At 47.7% G+C, this 21,551-nt stretch overlaps 2 protein-coding genes across 2 annotated transcripts in view; one reads left to right on the top strand and one right to left on the bottom strand.

Moving 5' to 3' along the window:
* The window catches only part of LOC135973090 (adenylate cyclase type 10-like), a 63,403-nt gene that overhangs the window by 39,869 nt on the left and 1,983 nt on the right, over positions 1 to 21,551 (bottom strand). Inside the window, exon 2 of the mRNA XM_065554575.1 lies at positions 14,195 to 14,257. The gene's annotated coding sequence lies outside the window, so the exon portion shown is untranslated. The remainder of the gene's footprint in view (positions 1 to 14,194; positions 14,258 to 21,551) is intronic.
* On the top strand, positions 1,047 to 7,880 carry LRRC52 (leucine rich repeat containing 52). Its single transcript, XM_005304270.4, has 2 exons — positions 1,047 to 1,763; positions 7,532 to 7,880. The coding sequence occupies exons 1-2, from the start codon at positions 1,139 to 1,141 to the stop codon at positions 7,792 to 7,794; spliced, it is 888 nt and encodes a 295-aa protein (XP_005304327.3). The 5' UTR covers positions 1,047 to 1,138; the 3' UTR covers positions 7,795 to 7,880.

Raw genomic sequence — 21,551 nt, 5'->3', positions numbered from 1 at the left:
AAAGAGCTTACAGGCCAAAAGACAACATAGATCTTCTCAATAAAAAGGCTGGTGTCAGAGGATCATCAAGTGAAGATTCTATAACACAAATGAGGCTAGAAGGTCTAAGCAGTTTAAAAATTTTACCCTGAGTATAAGTGCATGTGAAAGTCTCTTTTGTGTGATCTATGTATCCAAAGAAAGGAAACAAAACCAAGACACACACACACAAACACGCACATTGTAGATATAGATACAAGCCTATTTGTTCTATCAAGCAGACCTATCTATCTACTAGAGCAAATGAACACCCCTAACCACTACACACTATACCACCATTACATAAATACACACTTGTATACGTAGGCACTGCACTCACATGGACCTCCTTGCATCAAGCACTACACTCTTTCAGTACAGCCACACGCACAGAGCTTTGTGCATGCCTGAGACAGAGACAGGCACATTTGTATACACACACACAGGGCTGGCGCTTCCACTAGGCGATCCTAGGCGGTCGCCTAGGGCAGCAGGATTTGTGGGGCAGCAGTTTGCCGCCCTCAGCGGAAATTCGGAGGTGGGGGGGGGTCCTTCCGCTCCGGGTCTTTGGCGGAAATTCAGCAGCGGGTCCTTCACTCGCTCCGCGACCCACCGCCGAAGTGCCCCAAAGACACGGAGCGGAAGGACCCCCGCCGAATGCTCAGAGGAGCAGCGTTGCCGCCTAGTGTGGCAAAAACCCTGGCGCTGCTCCTGCACACACACGCAGACTCACACACAGATCTGCACTGCTGGCCAGGTTAGAATTCTCTCTCTGAAGCCAGGCTGCTTTTGCAAGCTACTGACGTCACAAAGGTGTCAACTGGCAACCGGTGTGACTCGAAGATGTTCCCATTTGCAAGCAGCTCTTCTTTACTTTCAAGCACAAAGAGGGTGAGCTCTCACTAAGCAGACAAGTAGGCAATCTGCCAGGGAGCTGCATGAGCAAGGGATACAGAGAGCTTCCAAACAGCCTCACAGCTCAACTCCTCTTCGGTCTCACTGGAATGAGAAAACTGCTTGAACAGGGCTGGTGCTTTGTAGCTCTGCAGGGCCTCTGCCCCAGCATTCTCTGAAGGGCTGAAGCAGTGTGGAGGAGCTATAGTAGATAAGGTACCGTGTCATGTCCCCTCCCAATGGCCACAAATCCCTGTGGCTGGTGCTTCTTTTTGGAATGGGAGTGATGGCAAAGAGCCTGAACTGTCCAGTAAAGTGTACCTGTCAATACCTGGAAGTGAACTGCACAGGGCAGCAGCTGCAAGATTTCCCCACGACCATTCCACTGGACACAAGGCAGCTGATTCTGGCTACCAACAACATCTCCTACCTGCCATCGGTGGAGCTGAACTTCCTAAGTGACTTGGTCTATCTGGACTGCAGGGAGAATGCCATTAGTGAAGACCTGGATTTCACCTTCATCAGTCTCAACAAGCTCATCTACCTAGACCTGAGCTTCAACAACCTCACCCGGGTCACTTTCACCACTTTCTCCCAGCTCAGTAGCCTGGTGGTGCTGAAGATCTCGGACAACCCAAATCTGGTGGAGATTGAGAAGGATTCCTTTGCCAATAACACCTGGCTGAGGCACCTGGATGTGAGCCGGACTGGCTTGACATTCCTGGATATTAGCATTGTCAAGGATCTGCCCAATCTGAAGTCCCTGGGTCTAAGTGAAAACCTCTGGAACTGTAACTGCTCCTTCTTGGACTTCACCCTCTGGATGAAAGAGAGTGGCGTTCGCTTCCCAGGTGAGGACTTTGTGGGCCAGCCCAGGCACCCCAAGATTTGGCTGGAACTAAGCAGATGGTTCTGCTTTCTGTATCAGAATGTCACTGTTATTCTTCACATTATGGGCCAGATTCTCAGTTGGTGTAAAGTAGCACAGGTCCATTGAAGTCAACTGAACTGTGCCAATTTACCTTAGCCATGGATTGGGCCCTCTGACCATAACAATATACACACCATCAAACACATACAAGGGCACCCATGCATGCCTAGACTTTAAGACCAAAAGGGACAATCATGATTATCTAGTCTGATGTCCTACACATCGCAGGCCACAGAACCTTGCCCACCCATTCCTGTAATAGACCCCTACCCTCTGGCTGAGTTACTGAAGTCCTCAAATCATGATTGAAAGACTTAAAGTTACAGAGAATCCACTATTTACACTAGCTTAAACCAACAAGTGACTTGTGCTCCATGCTACAGAGGAAGGCAAAAAAAAAAAAAAAACAGGATCTCTGCTGATCTGACCTGGGGGGAAATTCCTTCCTGACCCCAAATATGACGATCACTTAGACCCTGAGCATGTGGGCAAGAGCCACCAACCAGACAGCTGGGAAAGAATTATCTGTAGTAACTCAGAGCCCTCCCCATCTAGTGTCCCATCTCTGGCCAGTGGAGATATTTGCTACTAGCAGTCACAGATGGGCCACATGCCATTGTAGGCAGTCTCATCATACCATCCCCTCCATAAACTTACCAAGCTCAGTCTTGAAGCCAGGTAGATTTTTGGACCCTACTGCTCCCCTTGGAAGGCTGTTCCAGAACTTCACTCCTCTGATGGTTAGAAACCTTCCTTTAATTTCAAGCCTAAACTTGTTGATGGCCAGTTTATATCCATTTGTTCTTGTGTCCACATTAGCCCTTAATTTAAATAACTCCTCTCCCTCTCTGGTATTTATCTGTCTATGTATTTATAGAGAGCAACCATATCTCCCCTCAGCCACATACAAACAACCGTGTGTGTGTGTGCGCGCGCGCGCAACCACAAAATGCTAAACTAACAATCAAGAACTGGCCTTAAGTGATAAGAAACAAGGAGTTTTGCTAGACCTTTAAAATTCCTGCTCTAGTCTCAGCTGGTGCCACTGTAGTCTGTGATCAGTTCAAAGTGCCATGTGTCTGTCCTGCTGTATTACCCACAGGCAGTTCTTGGGCAGGCTCTGGATGAGGAAAGCTGCTCCTCTGAACTTCCGGACGTTTCTGTAGTTCCATTCTGGAGTATAGTTTTTTGCTAGTGGTGTTAAGTTTCAGGGTTTTTAATGGTAGATTAAAAAAAACCCTCAAATGAAAATGCAAGAGATACCATTATTCCAGCCCTGGGGCCTCGCAGCCCAGCCCACCTCGATTCTGACCTCTAGTAACCTGCTTTTCCAACCCAGGGCTCCCCATGGTTCTGCCAATGCACCCCTACCCTAACCTGTAAATCGTCCTGCTGTTCCATTCCTGGGTGTCTCTTCTTGAATGCAGACGTTCATTTGGGCCAACTTATATGGCAATTTTGTTCTGTGTACAAACACACATGAGGATGAAACTGAGTCAGCTCCCTTTCCTCTGGGACCCTAGCTGGGACAGGATACCACAGGTTAAATCATGGCCCTATTGAAGTCAGTGGCAGTTTTGTCATTGATTTCAGTGGGGCGGGGCCAGGACTTCACTCTACTTTCATACCCTGCCTATATTTTTGTTACATGAGCAGTACAAGCAATGACCTTTTCCCTAAGAGTAAGAGCTGTTCTGCTGGAGCAGGGGTAAACCATTTCTCTACTCACACTATCACAGCACTTTTATCTCAGTCGTTTTTGCCCTGAATGCAGATACCTTTTGTACAGCACTCAGTATTAAAGGCCTGATACAGAGCCCATGCTGAACTCAGTGGGAGTCCTTTTATTAACTGCAGCAGACTTTGGATCAGGCCCTACACATTGAGGAGGATTGACAGAGTGTAAAATAGGACATTAAGTGTGATCGTACTCAGGAAAGTATCTCTTGTGCATTAGCTATTGTGGGGCTCCCATATGTTCTCTCTCATTCTCAAGGATGCCAGAGCAAATTAACTCAATTTACAACATGAAGTCCTGGATCAGGAAAGCACATGAGCACCTGCTTAAATCCCTTTGACTCCAGTGATAATTAAGCACACGCTTAAATGCTGTTCTCAATAGTGATAATTTCCCGAGTTGAGGCCTGAAAGATTATTTTTTTCTTAAATCACCAGAAATGCCTAAATCCAGCTGGGTTTTTTTCTGCCTCAGTTAAAAGATTATGTAACTGGATTGTAGCTGTTGCTTATGCACAGGGTAGAAGAGTCTCCATTTCACTTTCCCAGAGTCGTTTTGGTCCCAAGAGTAAGAGCGTGTTTGGGAGTCACTGAAATGTATGCTGGCTTTTCCCAACTCCAAATGTTCACAAGCCCCAGTCTTTAAAGAATTACACACAGCACAATGCTGAGAGGGGATTCTGAAAATAGTAATTGTTTAAGGATTGGCTGGGCAAGACTCTCAGTAAAAACAAAGAAAGGAAGATTGGAGGCTGGTGTTCCTCAGTGCAGAGTTAAGGTTATTTAAGTACCTGCCTTGGGGCAGGAAGCTCTTTTGTTTGCCTGTAAGTGCTACACATGCCTATGGAGTTGTGTAAAGACCTAATCATAGTAATAACATTGTAGATGGGAGAAAGTGCATCGGAGCCTTATACAGGAGTGTAAGAAACCATGTGTATTATTATAGGCACCAATACAAAAGAGGGTTACAGCAGATGACTGGGTGCATCAGTCTTGAAGCCCCATGCAACAGCTGTGGGAAACTGGGGGCTTTGGTTATTTGTGTTTAATAATAAGTGCGTTTTTCTTGCATGAGGAGAGAGGTCAGTCTCAATAGACACATCACAGATTTCTTGTGCGTGTTGGAGACATTCACATGGTGGGACAGAGGGAGGAGAAAGAGCTGTAATGAAGTGGCCACTAGTGGGACACAACTGAGAGTATCAATTTAGGACAGATTGCTTAGAGCAGGGCAGTCACAGCCCAAGGCTGGATGTCCTTTATTACTAAGGCACACCAAACTAGCCAAACAGAGAGGACTTTGGTTTTACCCCACTGGCTAACCAGAATTCATATAAGCAATTCCCTCAGATACTCCAGTTCCCTTGTATCACCACCAGCACCACTCCTTATGGAGATGAATGGTTATGAAAACCAATACCCCAGTAAAAGAAAAAAGTTTCTCCCAATCCCAAAGGACCAAGCCCCAGACCCAGGTCAGATCTTACCCACAAGTCAGATCTTACCCACAAATCACGCTGTTGCCAATCCTTTAGAATCTAAAATCTAAAGGTTTATTCATAAAAAGAAAGAAATATAGATGAGAGCTAAAATTGGTCAAAGTAATTAATTACATACAGCAATGGCAAAGTTCTTGGTTCAGGCTTGTAGCAGTGATGGAATAAACTGCAGGCTCAAATCAAGTCTCTGAAGTACATCCACAGCTTGGATGGGTCATTCAGTCCTTTGTTCAGAGCTTCAGTGTAGCAAAGTTCCTCCAGAGGTAAGAAGCAGGATTGAAGACAAGCTGGAGAAGATGCAGCTGCCTTTTATAGTCTTGCCATGTGGCCTGTGCTTCCTTTGTCTCAAACACAAACTGCCCAGCACATGGCTTGAAAGCTTTAGAGTTCCCTCCATAGGCATGTCCCTGCATGCCTTCCTGAGTCATAAGGTGTATCCACCTTCTCTCAATGGGTCAATTGTATAACTGATGGTCCTTAATGGGCCATCAAGCAGGCTTGAAGGTGCTGATGCCAAGCTATCTGGGGTGTCACCCAGAAGCATAGCACAAGTTTGAAATATAGACAGTATAGAGCCAATACTTATAACTTTAAATACAAAAATGATACATGCATCCAGATAGCATAATCATAACCAGCAAATGATAACCTTTTCATAGACACCTTGCTTGACCTCCTTTGTACAAGATTTGGTGCCACTACAGAACGTTGGTTGCAACAATGGTCTATACGGTAACAGTTTGTGTCAATAACATCACAGGAGCAGCATCTGCTAGGACTGAGGGGGAGAAGAGGGATTTTCCCTATCAGCATCATGGCTGCTACTCACCGGTGCCAGAGAAGGGTGAATAAAGAGTTGATAGAAAGGGCAGAAGGCCTATGTGTCAGTTCTCATTCTCTTCCCTGTCAGGCTTTTCTACCTTCCAGCAACACTTTGTGTGTGAAACAGGCAGGAGGTTTTATGTTTCCCTGGGACTAGGGTGAGAACTGCAGTTAAACTTTAATGCTGCGGGTAAACATATCCAGGACGAGTGCCTTTGACCAAGAGCACCTCTCTTTCCAGCTGGGAGGGAAATAAGAAGCTCCCTGCTCATGTGAGCCACTGCCACAGATACAGGCAAGAAGGTACAGATAAGATGGATGTTCCATCCATCCAAACCCATCCCACCAATGAAGGGGGACCCGAGGGCAACTGCAGCTTATGGGCAAATCAGGGAGCCCAACTGTACTGCAAAACAATGCCCCAGCCAGGCCTTTTAAAAGCTACTGATGCCTGATAAGGAAACAGAGCACCAATGTTTTATGCAGAGCTGTGTTTGGATCCACATGCAAAACTGAAGTTGCCCCAAGTTTGGGGGTGTTCGGCCTCATCCCGAATGTTATTCAGATACAGAGATAAAACCATACTGATTTTGCCCTCCCCAGCATAGAATCATAGAATCATAGAATATCAGAGTTGGAAGGGACCTCAAGAGGTCATCTAGTCCAACCCCCTGCTCAAAGCAGGACCAATTCCCAGCTAAATCATCCCAGCCAGGGCTTTGTCAAGCTGGGCCTTAAAAACCTCCAAGGAAGGAGACTCCACCACCTCCCTAGGTAACGCATTCCAGTGTTTCACCACCCTGCTAGTGAAATAGTTTTTCCTGATACCCAACCTGGACCTCCCCCACTGCAACTTGAGACCATTGCTCCTTGTTCTGTCATCTGCCACCACTGAGAACAGCCGAGCTCCATCCTCTTTGGAACCCCCCTTCAGGTAGTTGAAGGCTGCTATCAAATCCCCCCTCATTCTTCTCTTCTGGGAACAATCCCAGTTCCCTCAGCCTCTCCTCATAAGTCATGTGCTCCAGACCCCTAATCATTTTTGTTGCCCTCCGCTGGACTCTTTCCAATTTTTCCACATCCTTCTTGTAGTGTGGGGCCCAAAACTGGACACAGTATTCCAGATGAGGCCTCACCAATGTCGAATAAAGGGGAACGATCACGTTCCTCGATCTGCTGGCAATGCCCCTACTTATACAGCCCAAAATGCCGTTAGCCTTCTTGGCAACAAAAGCACACTGTTGACTCATATCCAGCTTCTCGTCCACTGTGACCCGTAGGTCCTTTTCTGCAGAACTGCTACCTAGCCATTCGGTCCCTAGTCTGTAGCAGTGCATGGGATTCTTCCGTCCTAAGTGCAGGACTCTGCACTTGTCCTTGTTGAACCTCATCAGGTTTTTTTCGGCCCAATCCTCTAATTTGTCTAGGTCCCTCTGTATCCGATCCCTACCCTCTAGTGTATCTACCACGCCTCCTAGTTTAGTGTCATCTGCAAACTTGCTGAGAGCATCCTTTATTACTAGGGACATTTGCGTGAAGACAAGTTATTTTTCTAAGTTGCCTCCGGACTCCTATTTACTGTTGCTCAAGGCATACACAAGAGAGGGTTTCTTCTGTGTTTCCTCTACAGATCCTGAGAACATCTCCTGCTACAGCCCACCAGCTCTACATGGCTGGTCAATGCCTGGGGTGGAGTCGAAGCTCCACTACACATGTCTCCTCCATTTACATGATACAGACTACGCCTTCCTGGGTCTGATTGGCTTCTGTATATTCTCTGCCGGCACTGTGGCAGCCTGGTTGGCTGGAATGTGTGTAGTGCTATACGAATTCCACACAACAAGGGGAGGGAATGATGAAGACGAAGATGAAGACGAAGAAGCAACCACCTAGAACTAGCCTCTGAAGCCCTGGTGAATAACTATGCTGGGATGCCAGAGACTGATACAAGACGTACCTTTCTCTTGGTCCCCCTGGGCTTTCCCCGTCTATCTGCCTTTCCAGATGAGATTCTTGTGACACAAAATACAACTGCAGGAATCCTTTTGTTGTAATTTAACCCTCTTTGGGGGAATTTCTTACTTCCTCCTTCTTTTCTCCAAAATTTCTTTCTCCAGCTGGGCTTGGGCCATTGACAAATTAATTGATGCCTGCCAAAAGTATGGTAAGTGCTCATCTATCAACCAGCCAGATAATTAGTATTTGTTATTTACGGAGTGCCCCCAAATAGCTAAGAACCTTACTGAATATGTAGAAAGCCATGAGCAAAGACATTCAAAAATAGGGTCCTAAAGTCAGGCTCATAAATTCATATTTAGGCTCTTGGACTATGTGTCCTGATTTTCAAAAATGTCAAGTGTTCAAAATGTCAAAAATGTCGAGCAATGGTGATCACTGGAAGTTGCTGGGAGCTAAATGCTTTTGAAAATCAGGTTATTTATTTAGAAGCCTAAATAGGGATTTAGGAACCCAACTTTAGGCTCCTATTCTTGAAAATTTTGGCCATGACCCCTGTCCCAGAGACCTTGCAATCTAAGTATGATTTGTAAAAGATATACAAGTTATTCCCCAAAAGATGCTGGAGATGAAGCAGCCAAGTGTTTCAGAAAGATCACCATAGAGTGACCTCTAGCTGATATATATGTTTAACATCCCCTTAATATTGCAGCCAGGAAGAGACAATTCCCTGCTGAGAGCAGCTCAGCTTAGCTCTTACTGGCTGAAACTAATAGCATGTCTCCTAGAATCTTACTTGAAAGATTAATGCAGATTGATTTGGACATGAGCTGCTGGATAATAAACTGCCTGAAGGACAATAAATATATGGTAATGATAAACGGCAATGTATTGAGTTTGGGAAAGATGTTTAGTAGGGTGCTGCAGCAATCTGTTTGGTCTGGACTTCCTTAACAGCTTCATGAAAGAGACTAATTTGGAAGAAGCTGAAAATAACAGTAAAAACAGAACTAACTCAAAGAGACCAAGAGTGATTAAAAATGCAGGTAGAAAATATAAATAGTTACAATAAAAAGATTAGTCTTGTGAAAATGACACTAACACATATGGGGAGTATTATTCTTTGTATTGCAGTAGCACTTAAGGTGTCCAATCAGGGCCCCATTGTGTTAGGTGTTGCACGTATATAATTACACAGTCCCCATCTCAAAGAGTTTACAATGAAAGGGCTAGATTGTGAATCCCGCATCCACACTGGTGTGCAGTTACTCAAATAAGTATTGCCATTGACTTCAGGGGGACTACTTGTGTGAGTAATTGGTCACCAATATGAGTAATAGGTTTACAGTCTGGCCCATACTGATCTGAAACCTACATATTCAACAGGTGGGAGAAATCTAGGAAACAGAAATGCTGCTAGGAGACTACAAATTAGACCTGAGTTTGCATTGAGAGAGGCTTATTTTAATTTAGTTTAAACTGATTCCTAATTGACTTAAGCTAAACTGAAATAAGCCTTGTTTAAACCAAAATCAGAGTGTCCACACAGGCTTTTGTACTGGTTTAACTAAACTAGTTTAAAATGATGCCTTAGGCCTGGTCTACACTACGAGTTTAGGTCGAATTTAGCAGCGTTAAATCGAATTAAGCCTGGACACGTCTACACGACGAAGCCCTTTTTTTTCGACTTAAAGGGCCATTTAAACCGGTTTCTTTACTCCACCTCCGACGAGGGGATTAGCGCTAAAATCGGCCTTTGCGGGTCGGATTTGGGGTAGTGTGGACGGAATTTGACGTTATTGCCTCCGGGAGCTATCCCACAGTGCTTCATTGTGACCGCTCTGGACAGCACTCTCAACTCAGATGCACTGACTAGGTAGACAGGAAAAGCCCCGCGAACTTTTGAATTTCATTTCCTGTTTGCCCAGTGTGGAGAGCACAGGTGACCACGCAGAGCTCATCAGCACAGGTAACCATGATGGAGTCCCAGGATCGCAAAAGAGCTCCAGCATGGACAGAACGGGAGGTATGGGATCTGCTCGCCATATGGGGAGACGAATCAGTGCTAGCTGAACTCCGTAGCAGCAAACGAAATGGCAAAATATTAGAAAAAGTCTCAAAGGCCATGAAGGACAGAGGCCATAACAGGGACGCACAGCAGTACTGCATGAAAATTAAGGAGCTAAGGCAAGCCTACCACAAAGCCAGAGAGGCAAACGGAAGGTCCGGGGCAGAGCCGCAAACATGTCCCAACCGTGTGCTTTGACTCCATCAATGGAGAATCACTCAACAGGGAAGCGGGTTCGGGGTACGAGGAAGATGATGATGAAGACAATGAAGATAGCTCACAGCAGCAAGGAAGCGGAGAAACCGGTTTCCCCAACAGCCAGGATATGTTTATCACCCTGGACCTGGAAGCAGTAATCCCCGAACTCACCCAAGGCATGCTCCCAGACCCTGAGGGCACACAAGGGACCTCTGGTGAGTGTACCTTTGTAAATATTACACATGGTTTGAAAGCAAGCGTGTTTAATGATTAATGATTAATTTGCCCTGACAATCGCAGCCAGTACAGCTACTGGAAAAGTCTGTTAACGTGTATGGGGATGGAGCGGAAATCCTCCAGGGACATCTCCAGAAAGCTCTCCTTCATGTACTCCCAAAGCCTTTGCAAAAGGTTTCTGGGGAGGGCTACCTTATCCAGTCCACCATGGTAGGACACTTTACCACACCAGGCCAGTAGCACGTAGTCTGGAATCATTGCATAACAAAGCATGGCAGCGTATGGTCCCGGTGTTTGCTGGCATGCAGACAACATCCATTCCTTATCTCTCTTTCTTATCCTCAGGAGAGTGATATCATTCACGGTCACCTGGTTGAAATGGGGTGATTTTATTAAGGGGACATTCAGAGGTGCCCGTTCCTGCTCAGCTGAACAGAAATGTTCCCCGCTGTTAGCCACGCGGTGGGGGGAAGGGGGGAAGTGATCATCCCAGAGAATTGGGTATGTGCCCTCCTCCCCAAGTTCCATAGCTTCCTCAACCAGACGCCCAAGAACGCGGTAGGGGGGCCTCCGGCCACCCAGTCACTCCACCCCAGATGATTGCCCAAACATCAGAAGGCTGGCCTTCAATAAGTGTTAAAGTTTTAAACTGCAGTGTGTCCTTTTCCTTCCCTCCTCCCCCACCCCTCCCGGGCTACCTTGGCAGTTATCCCCCTAGTTGTGTGATGAATTAATAAAGAATGTATGAATGTGAAGTAACAATGACTTTATTGCCTCTGCAAGCTGTGCTCGAAGGGGGGAGGGGAGGGTGGTTAGTTTACAGGGAAGTAGAGTGAACCGGGGGGCGGGGGGGGGGGGACGGAGGGTTCATCAAGGAGAAACAAACAGAAGTTTCACACTGTAGCCTGGCCAGTCACAAAACTGGTTTTCAAAGCTTCTCTGATGCGCACCGCGCCCTGCTGTACTCTTCTAACCACCCTGGTGTCTGGCTGCGTGTAATCGGCGGCCAGGCGATTTGCCTCAACCTCCCACCCTGCCATAAATGTCTCCCCCTTACTCTCACAGATATTGTGGAGCGCACAGCAAGCAGCAATAACAATTGGAATATCGGCTTTGCTGAGGTCTATCCGAGTCAGTAAATTGTGCCAGCGCGCTTTTAAACGTCCAAATGCACATTCCACCACCATTCAGCACTTGCTCAGCCTATAGTTGAACAGGTCCTGACTACTGTCCAGGCTGCCTGTGTACGGCTTCATGAGCCATGGCATTAAGGGGTAGGCTGGGTCCCCAAGGACAACGATAGGCATTTCAACATCCCCAATGGTTATTTTCTGGTCTGGGAAGAAAGTCCCTTCCTCCAGCTTTTGTTCCTGAAGACGCAAGCATCATGTACCTTTCCCGGACATCCCACATTGATGTTAGTGAAACGTCCCTTGTGATCCACCAGGGCTTGCAGCAGCATTGAAAAGTACCCCTTGCGGTTTAGGTACTCGGTGGCTTGGTGCTCCGGTGACAAGATAGGGATATGGGTTCTGTCTATTGCCCCACCACAGTTTGGGAATCCCATTGCAACAAAGCCATCCACTATGACCTGCACGTTTCCCAGAGTCACTACCCTTGATATCAGCAGGTCTTTGATTGCGCTGGCTACTTGGATCACAGCAGCCCCCACAGTAGATTTGCCCACTCCAAATTGATTCCCGACTGACCGGTAGCTGTCTAGCGTTGCAAGCTTCCACAGGGCTATCGCCACTTGCTTCTCAATTGTGAGGGCTGCTCTCATCCTGGTATTCTGGCGCTTCAGGGCAGGGGAAAGCAAGTCACAAAGGTCCATGAAAGTGCCCTTACACATGCGAAAGTTTCGCAGCCACTGGGAATCGTCCCACACCTGCAACACGATACGGTCCCACCAGTTTGTGCTTGTTTCCCGGGCCCAGAATCGGTGTTCCACGCCATGAACCTGCCCCAGTAACACCATGATTTGCACATTGCTGGGGCCTGTACTTTGTGAGAGGTCTATGTCCATGTCAATTTCCTCATCACTCTCGTCGCCGCGCTGCAATCGCTGCAATCGCCTCCTCGCCTGGTTTTGCTTTGGCATGTTCTGGCTCTGCATATACTCCAGGACAATGCGCGTGGTGTTCATAGTGCTCATAATTGCCGCGGTGATCTGAGCGGGCTCCATGATATCAGTGCTATGGCATCTTGGCTGAAAAAAAACGCGAAACTATTGTCTGACGGAGGGAAGAAGGGGAGAGTGATGACTTGGCTTACAGGGAATTAAAATCAACAAAGGTGGCTGTGCATCAGGGAGAAACACAAACAACTGTCACACAGAATGGCCCCCCCAAAGATTGAAATCAAAACCTTGGGTTTAGCAGGCTGTTGATTTCACAGAGGGAGGGGGAAGCAAATGAATACAGAACAAAACTGGTCCATCTATTTTTTACATCTTAAGCTGGCAGCAGACGGTGCAGCATGACTGATAGCCATCGGCATCTTCTGGGTGCTTGGCAGAAGATGCTGTACTACGACTGCTAGCAATCATCGTCAAGATGGTTCAATAGGACTGCCAGCAGGACTGAGTCTCCAGGAGACAAAACATGTCTGCCCAGGTGCCTCTGACCGAACTCACTGAGGAATACAACGACGATGGATACCAGTCGTAATACATCATCTACTTCCAAAAGGCAAGGAGCTGCTGCTGTATAGCAATGCAGCCCCACGTCTGCTGGCACCCAGATGACATATGGTGACGGTGAGCTGAGCTGAGCTGAGTGGGCGCCACGCTTGCCGTGGTATGTTGTCTGCACAGGTAACCCAGGTAAAAAGGCGCGAATCAATTGTCTGCTGTTGCTCTGACGGAGCGGGAGGGGCCTGACGACATGTACCCAGAACCCCCCGCGACACTGTTTTTGCATCATCAAGCATTGGGATCTCAACCCAGAATTCCAATGGGCGGCGGAGACTGCGGGAACTGTGGGATAGCTACCCACAATGCAATGCTCCGGAAGTCGACGCTAGCCTCGATACTGTGGACATGGTCCGCCGAATTAATGCACTTAGAGCATTTTATGTGGGGACACACACAATCGACTGTATAAAACTGATTTCTATAAAACCGGCTTCTATAAATTCGACCTAATTTCGTAGTGTAGACATACCCTTAGAAATCAAAGGTGCCCTACTTAATTGAGAAGAATCCTTGTAGACTTCACAAGGCCTGATAAATATAGTTTGGAAAATCAACCTTTTGCAGGCATCTCCTTAGCTATTGGGGACAAAGGCCCTGATCCCGCAAGCACTTCAACCATTCCAGCAAAGTTAAGCCTGTGCTTAACTTTAAGCATTTGAGTAGTCCTAAGTCAATGTTAAAGTTAAGCACAGGCAGAAGTGTTTTGCTGGATCAGTGCTTTAAAGAAGAAGGCTTGAATCCCCCTCTGCCTAAGATTTCCCACCAGCATATTTCCCTCCATATTCAAGGATGAGGTGAGGAGCTGCTGGTGCAAGAGGCAGAAGAGTTATCTCTGCCAGGTTTCCTCCTGCAGAGTGTTCCCCTGGTTTCCACTGCTTGTAGCCTTAGAGGATGGGAGAATCCAGCCCCCAAACTCTAAATATTGTACCAGATGCTATACTGAAGCTGGAATTTTTTCATATTGTACGGGAATGTTCAAAACTACGAGTTACATGTGACAGTATCGTCAGAAATTATAGGCATTGTGATACAAATCACCTCAGAGTTATGTATACAGAACATGACAGATGTAAAATGTATAGAAATAAGATCCTTAGTATCACAAGCGCTGTTCATTGCCAAAAGAATCATCACCTTACACTGAACAAGGAAAGCAACTCCACGTGTGAAACTCTGGCCTCTTGATCTGATTCAAGTTGCATCTGTTGAAGAAAAAGGACAAAAATGAGAAAATTTCAGCAAGCATGGTCAAAATTCACATATTGTCTCCCAGTAATTATGCTATGACCTGCACATAGATTGTAAAACCGACTCATGAGCCTATGGCTGGAATTAACACTCAATGATCTTAAATATAATTTCATAGACGATACACCACAGTGTACTAAGAAAGCACTATATTGATAAAATATATATACTGTAATAGAATGAGCTGCTTCAAAGGGGCCATAAGATGATCCTCGTACTCACGCTGAATAATTACAGCGCGAGTACTCACACTGAATTCAATGGAACTACTTGCAGAGGAAGATACAACTCAACATGAGTAAAGGTATCACAATCTGGCCCATGAGGTTAAACAGAAAATAGTCAGATAGTCTTAGATACTGTTGAAATTTTACTGTTCACCTGAAGTCTCCTATCTTAAAAATGAAAAGAGAAATTTAAACATAGATCACAAAGATGACTTATTAGGACTCACATACTCATTAGGGACCATATGTCAAAGTGTCATTCTATACTGTGAAAGAAACTCAGATCAAACTGGTTTAAAGGATTCACGACACCTGAAAAATGACAAATAAAATGATACTTCCTATAAATGTTAATGAAAATATAACAGGTCTGGGTTTCAGTTTTCAAAAATGACTAGTGACTTTAGATACCACAATTTTTGGGTGCCCAACCTGAGACACCTTTAAGGGGCCTTATTTTCAGAAAGAGATAAGCACCTGCCTTTTGAACATCAGGCCTGTTCAGGTATCTCAAGCTGGGGCTGGACACCCAAAAATGGAGAAATTAGAAACCACTAGTCACTGGTTTCTTTAGCCACTTGTGATGGTTTTGTACAGTCATACTAGATTTCTGGTTGAAGGGCAAAGACATTTCAAATGGCATCAGAGGACTCCACTTCCATTTTACCCAGCCATTCCCCCCCTTAGGATTCTATCCAAATACTCCTCTGATGAACTTTTATCAAAATCTTGGCAACCATCTTATTATGATAGCTAAAAATGTAATTGGTCACATGTGGAAGAGGAAAAACACCTGCTATTGATTAAGGAAGGTATATTCTTACTATTGTCAAATTAACTCTTAACTTGACAGACAACTATAGGGATTCTATAAGTGCATGACCTCCTCTGAGTATGTAGGAAAGAAGTCTCCCAATGCAGGAAGATCTAAAGGCTATGGACAAAAATTTCAAAAGTTTGCAAAGTAAAATTTGGCAGTTTGCAGGTTTCATACACACAGCATCTTCATGGATTGAATAGAAATGTTTCCTGTTCCTAAAGGCTGCAGTGTTTCAGTTGGGAGCACTCCAGGAACTATAGGTGTTATGCACGGTTCCCAGCACCAATAGAAAGTGGGCTCTCTGGTAGAACTTCCCCATGTTGCTCACCTGGGGAAGGTGATATAATCAAATGCCCTGCTGACTGTGGCATTCAGGAAGTCCTCAAGACAAACAGAGGAAGCAAATTGTGACATGTTGGACATGTCCACTATGGTCATCTATATGAGGGGGAGGTTGTGCATCTCCTCCTTTTTAAAAAAATGCACTGTCAGAGGAATAGCAGAGAGCCAGGAAGGGAACAGTAGGCTGTAGGTCTGCCATGTGAAACTAGACTGATCTGTTTGTGACTCTCAACCTAGGAATGTGTAATGGCTCAATACCAGAAATCCCAACCCACTAAAATCCTTTAAATGGCATCCATAGTTTTTCACGGCTGTCCCTTCACTGCATATCCACTTTTCATCACCTAAACCCTGATTTCCTAGCTAGGGTTACAGCTCCATAGCTCAGCTCAGCACTTAGAAAATTCTCCAGCAGGAGTACAGCACCTCTTAGATTGGCTACCAAGTAACAATAAACCCATTCCTTAGGTCCAGCCAGCAGGATCGCACAAAATTGTGTGAATGCCATCAACTCCACTCCTTCCTCAAGGGAATCAGCCTCTGGTTTTATTTGGTCTCTGGAAGCTGGGATCTCACAGCCAACATGCTGTTGCTTTAAGCCAATATTATGAGACAAACCTTTCTGGTCTGAACCACCACTAGTAACCCACCTCAGTGAGTCCCAGCCAACCAAGAATGGCTTCTTTAAGTAGTTCATAATCATCAGTGAAGATGAATCCATTGCCCTGCAGGCTCCCTCATCAACTTAACGACCCAGTGGTCTAAGGTTCAGATGCCTCAGTCAGGATATGACTCAGGATCATCTTCTGGTTCTGTTTTAGTCTCCACCTCTTTCCCCAGGAGAAAGAATCATCTATCCTATCCATAAGAGGCCATGTGCATGTGAGATGTCTTGAGGATTGGTACCGTGTGAGATTGCCTTAATGGTCTTGGAGGGCTGAGTGAGTTATTTTGGGAGACCCTGGTGATGGAGATTAAGAGGGGACTTTGTGAGTGGTGTTTGAGGGGATATTGTGGGTGGGTGTCTCAGAGATGATAGAAGGCTCTTTGGGGGTGTCTTTGTGATTAGATGGGGCTGTGTGGGGATTTCCCAGTGATTAAATGATAGCAGCTGGGTGGCCGTATTATAGGGTTACCATATTTTGTGCCTCCAAATGGAGGACACTCCCCGGGGGCCCGGCCCCGCCCCCAGCCCCGCCCATGCCCATGCCCCAACTCCACCCCCTCCCAAAGTCTCCGCCCCCTCCCCTGCTTCCCGCGAACATTTAATTCGCGGGAAGCCTGAAGCAGGTAAGGGGGGGGGGAGGAGGCGCGGCCCAGGCTGGTCCCCCCACGGCTCCAGCCTGGGTCGGCTCGGGCCCTGGGGTGCCGGCCCCGACCGACCACCTCCCGGCTCCCAGCCCCGCGGGCCCGGCGCACCCCCCGGCTCCCCGACCCCGGCTCCCGGCCCGGCGCACCCCCCGGCTCCCCGACCCCGGCTCCCGGACCCCGGCGCACTCCCCGGCTTCCGGACCCCGGCGCACTCCCCGGCTCCCGGCCCCGGCTCCCCGACCCCGGCGCACTCCCCGGCTCCCCGACCCCGGCGCACTCCCCGGCTCCCCGACCCCGGCTCCCCGACCCCGGCGCACTCCCCGGCTCCCGGCCCCGGCTCCCCGACCCCGGCTCCCAGCCCGGCTCCCCGACCCCGGCGCACCCCCCGGGTCCCCGACCCCGGCTCCCAGCCCGGCTCCCCGACCCCGGCTCCCCGACCCCGGCGCACGCCCCGGCTCCCCGACCCCGGCGCACGCCCCGGCTCCCGGCCCCGGCTCCCCGACCCCGGCTCCCCGACCCCGGCCCCCTCCCCGGCTCCCCGACCCCGGCGCACTCCCCGGCTCCCGGCCCCGGCTCCCCGACCCCGGCGCACTCCCCGGCTCCCCGACCCCGGCGCACCCCCCGGCTCCCCGGCCCGGGCTCCCGGCCCGGCGCACCCCCCGGCTCCCAGCCCCGCGGGCCCGGCGCACACCCCGACCCCGGCCCGGCTCCCGGCTCCGCGGGCCCGGCCCGGCTCCCCGACCCGGCTCCGCGGGCCCGGACCGGCACCGCGCCCCCCGGCTCCCGGCCCCGCGCCCAGCCCGGCCCCCTGCACCATGCCCCCGGCCCCGGACAAAGAGGCCCCGGCCGAGCCTCCCGATTTTCCCGGACATGCCCGGCTTTTGGGGATTTCCCCCCGGACGGGGATTTGAGCCCCCAAAAGCCGGACATGTTCGGGAAAATCCGGACGTATGGTAACCCTACCGTATTAGTGAATAAAAAGGACACTGCAGGGGGTGGTGTCAGTGACTGGGGGGGTCTTTTGGAAGGAGACAATAATTATAAAGGACTCTCTGAAGTGAGGTTGACACTGTGATTACAGGGGACTGTTCATATGGGGGGCTTTAGATAGGTGGGTGTCACAATGGATATGAGGCTGGATATGAGTCAGCAGTGTGCCCTTGTTGCCAAGATGGCTAATGGCATATTGGGCTGCATTAGTAGGAGATTGTCAGCAGATCGAGGGAAATGATTATTCCCCTTTATTCGGCACTGGTGAGGCCACATCTGGAGTATTGTGTCCAATTTCCCCCCCCCCCCCCGCCCCCCACAGAAAGGGTGTGAATAAATTGGAGAGAGTCCAGTGGAGGGCAACGAAAATGATCAGTGGGCTGGGGCACATGACTTATGAGGAAAGGCTGAGGGAACTGGGCTTATTTAGTCTGCAGAAAAGAAGAGTGAGAGGGGACTTGATAGCAGCCTTCAACTACCTAAAGGGGGGTTCCAAAGAGGATGGAGCTAGGCTGTTCTCAGTGGTGGCAGATGACAGAACAAGGAGCAATGTTCTCAAGTTGCAGTGGGGGAAGTCTAGGTTGCATATTAGGAAACACTATTTCACTAGTAGGGTGGTGAAGCACTGGAATGGGTTACCTAGGGAAGTGGTGGAATCTCCATCCTTAGAGGTTTTTAAGGCCCAGCTTGACAAAGTCCTGGCTGGGATGATTTAGTTGGGGTTGGTCCTGCATTGAACAGTGGGGTTCACTAGATGACCTCCTGACAGGGCTGGCCTTACCATGAGGCGAACTGAGGAGGCTGCCTTAGGTGCCAGATTGTGGAAGGGTACCACTAGGACCCAAAGTGTAGAAAATTGTGTCTGCTGCTGGTGCATATGTATTCTCTCTGCTCTAGATGCACAGAGATGGTGGAGTGCTGTGCTGAAGGAAGGAAGGCACAAGAGACATAACAGGCAGGCAGGAAAAAAGGTGAGAGGGAATAACAGAAAGCAGCGGGAGCTGCAGGGAGAGAGAGGAGGAGGAGCCTCTTATGTACCTCTCTAGCACCCCCAGGAGCCTGGACTGATTAACACCAGTTTCTCAGGGAGCTTCCTGTTTCCTGCTGCTTCCCTGAACCCACTTGAGGAGAACAGGCAGTCAATGGAAATAGTAGGAGCCAGTTAGGCCCTTAAGACGCTGATATCTTCCCTCACTCAGACCCTGCTACCAGCCTGCTTATTTGTCCCCTTCAATTGAGTGTTGAGAGCCACTATAGCTGGCACAGAACAGCAGTCATGAGTGAAAGAAGAAAATGCCCCTCTGGGGCAGCATTCAGAAAAAGAAAGAAAGCAAGGGAAGCTTTTCTATCTAAGCAGGAAGGAGCTCTCCTGAGATACATAGACACAAATGTTCACGGTTGAGCCTTCCAGGCCCAGTGAGGATGTGAGTAGTGAGGAGATGTGGGATCTTCCAGTTAGTCAGAGTGCAGATGACCTGGCAGCTACTGCAGCATCCATATCTCCATCTCAAATGATGTAACCATGCACATTCCTGAAAAAAAGTGTAGATCAGAGAAGTGTGTGGGGAGGCGCAAGAAACAGCTGCTGCTGAGTTTAGTTTCTTAAGTCTAGATGATCCAGGACTGTGGACCCACTTGAGCAGTAGCCTGAGGAACTTCCTTGTACTGCATGGGCCACAGCAAGTGAAAAACTTCATGTTCCCCAAAGACAATGAAAATAGAAGTTTCCATCCAACACATTACTGGCGTGAAATCCCCAACGGTGACAAAGTGGAGAGGCCATGGCTTATGTACTCAAAAACCCAGAATGCTGCATACTGTTTTTGTTGCAAACTCTTCCAGTCTAACGTTCCAGCCACATTGGGTTCTACAGGAACAAAGGACTGGAAAAATCTGGCTAGAAATCTGGCATGCCATGAGAAGGCAGCAAATCACCAGAGAGCATTCCATAGGTGGAAAGAGCTTGAGATGAGACTAAGGTTAAAGGCCACCATAGATGATCAGCATCAAGAGAAGATTGCATCAGAGTCTCTTTACTGGCAAAATGTTCTGAAAAGGCTCATTGCCATTGTGAGAATGCTTGCTACCCAAAACCTGTGGCACTTCAGATCAGCTGTATGTGCCAAACAATGGAAACTTCCTTAAAACTGTGGCGCTGATGGCTGAGTTTGATGCTGTACTCCAGGAGCGTCTAAGAAGAGTCACCACCCAAGAAATGTACACACACCACTACGTTGGAAAAACAACTCAAAATGAGATCATACTGGCAACAAAAGTCAAACAGAAGATTGTGGCAGATCTGAAGTCAGCAAGATATTACTCTGTTATTCTGAACTGTACACCTGACATCAGTCATACGGAACAAATTACTTTAATGCTGCATTTTGTACCAACAACAGAACCTAGTGAAAATGTCCCTGCAATGGTGACTGTCGGAGAGCATTTTCTATAATTTATTGACATTGATGATACTACAGGAGCTGGTATGACAAATGTGCTTCTTAAAAAGCTGAAAGATAAGGGAATTGTGACAGCTGACATGAGAGGTCAGGGTTACGATAATGGTGCCAAAATGAGAGGAAAGAACAGAGGAGTGCAGACACGGATCTGAGAGTTAAACCCTCGAGCTTTTTGTGTCCCATGCAGTTCTCATTCATTGAACTTGGTGGTCAGTGATGCAGCATCAGCTTCTAGTGAGGCTGCTGAATTCTTTAATGTAATTCAAAGCATCTATGTATTTTTCTCTGCATCAACTCATCAATGGCAAATTTTGAAGCAACATCTGGGAACATCCTCTCTGACACTGAAACCACTGAGTGCCACACGATGGGAAAGTCGAGTGCCACACGATGGGAAAGTCAAGTGGAGGTGATAAAGCCTGTCAAATACCAAATTGGGAAGATAGATGATGCCATAGTTGCCATTATGGAGGATAATGCTATGACAGGAACTGTTTGTGGGAGAACAGTGGCAGAGGGAAATGGAATCACCAGAAACATACATAACTTCAAATTTCTGTGTGGCTTAGTGTTGTGGCATGACATACTGTTTGAAATAAATGTAAGCAAGAGATTCCAAGATGGTGACCTTGATATATCTGGAGCAATGGAACAATTGGACAAAGCAAAGTCATACCTACAGTCTTACCGGTCAGATGAGGGATTTCAAAATGTTCTGAAGAGTGCACCAAAGTTGGCAGAGGAACTTCACACTGAAGCTATTTTCCCACCCATTCAAGAATACAAGAGTCATTGAAGAAGACATTTTGATTATGAGGCACGGGATAATCCCATAAGAGACCCCAAACAACAATTCAAAGTTGAATGCTTTAAAAAGGTGCTAGACCAGGGGTAGGCAACCTATGGCACACGTGCCAAAAGCTGCACACGAGCTGATTTTCAGTGGCACTCACACTGCCCAGGTCCTGGCCACCGGTCTGGGGGGCTCTGCATTTTAATTTAATTTTAAATGAAGCTTCTTAAACATTTTAAAAACCTTATTTACTTTACATACAACAATAGTTTAGTTATATATTATAGACTTAGACAGAGAGACCTT

The sequence above is a fragment of the Chrysemys picta genome, chromosome 8, assembly GCF_011386835.1.
Source record: "Chrysemys picta bellii isolate R12L10 chromosome 8, ASM1138683v2, whole genome shotgun sequence".
Lineage (NCBI taxonomy): Eukaryota > Metazoa > Chordata > Testudines > Emydidae > Chrysemys > Chrysemys picta.
Note: the sequence above shows the minus strand (reverse complement) of the source record. Positions and strands in the feature narration are given on the sequence as shown.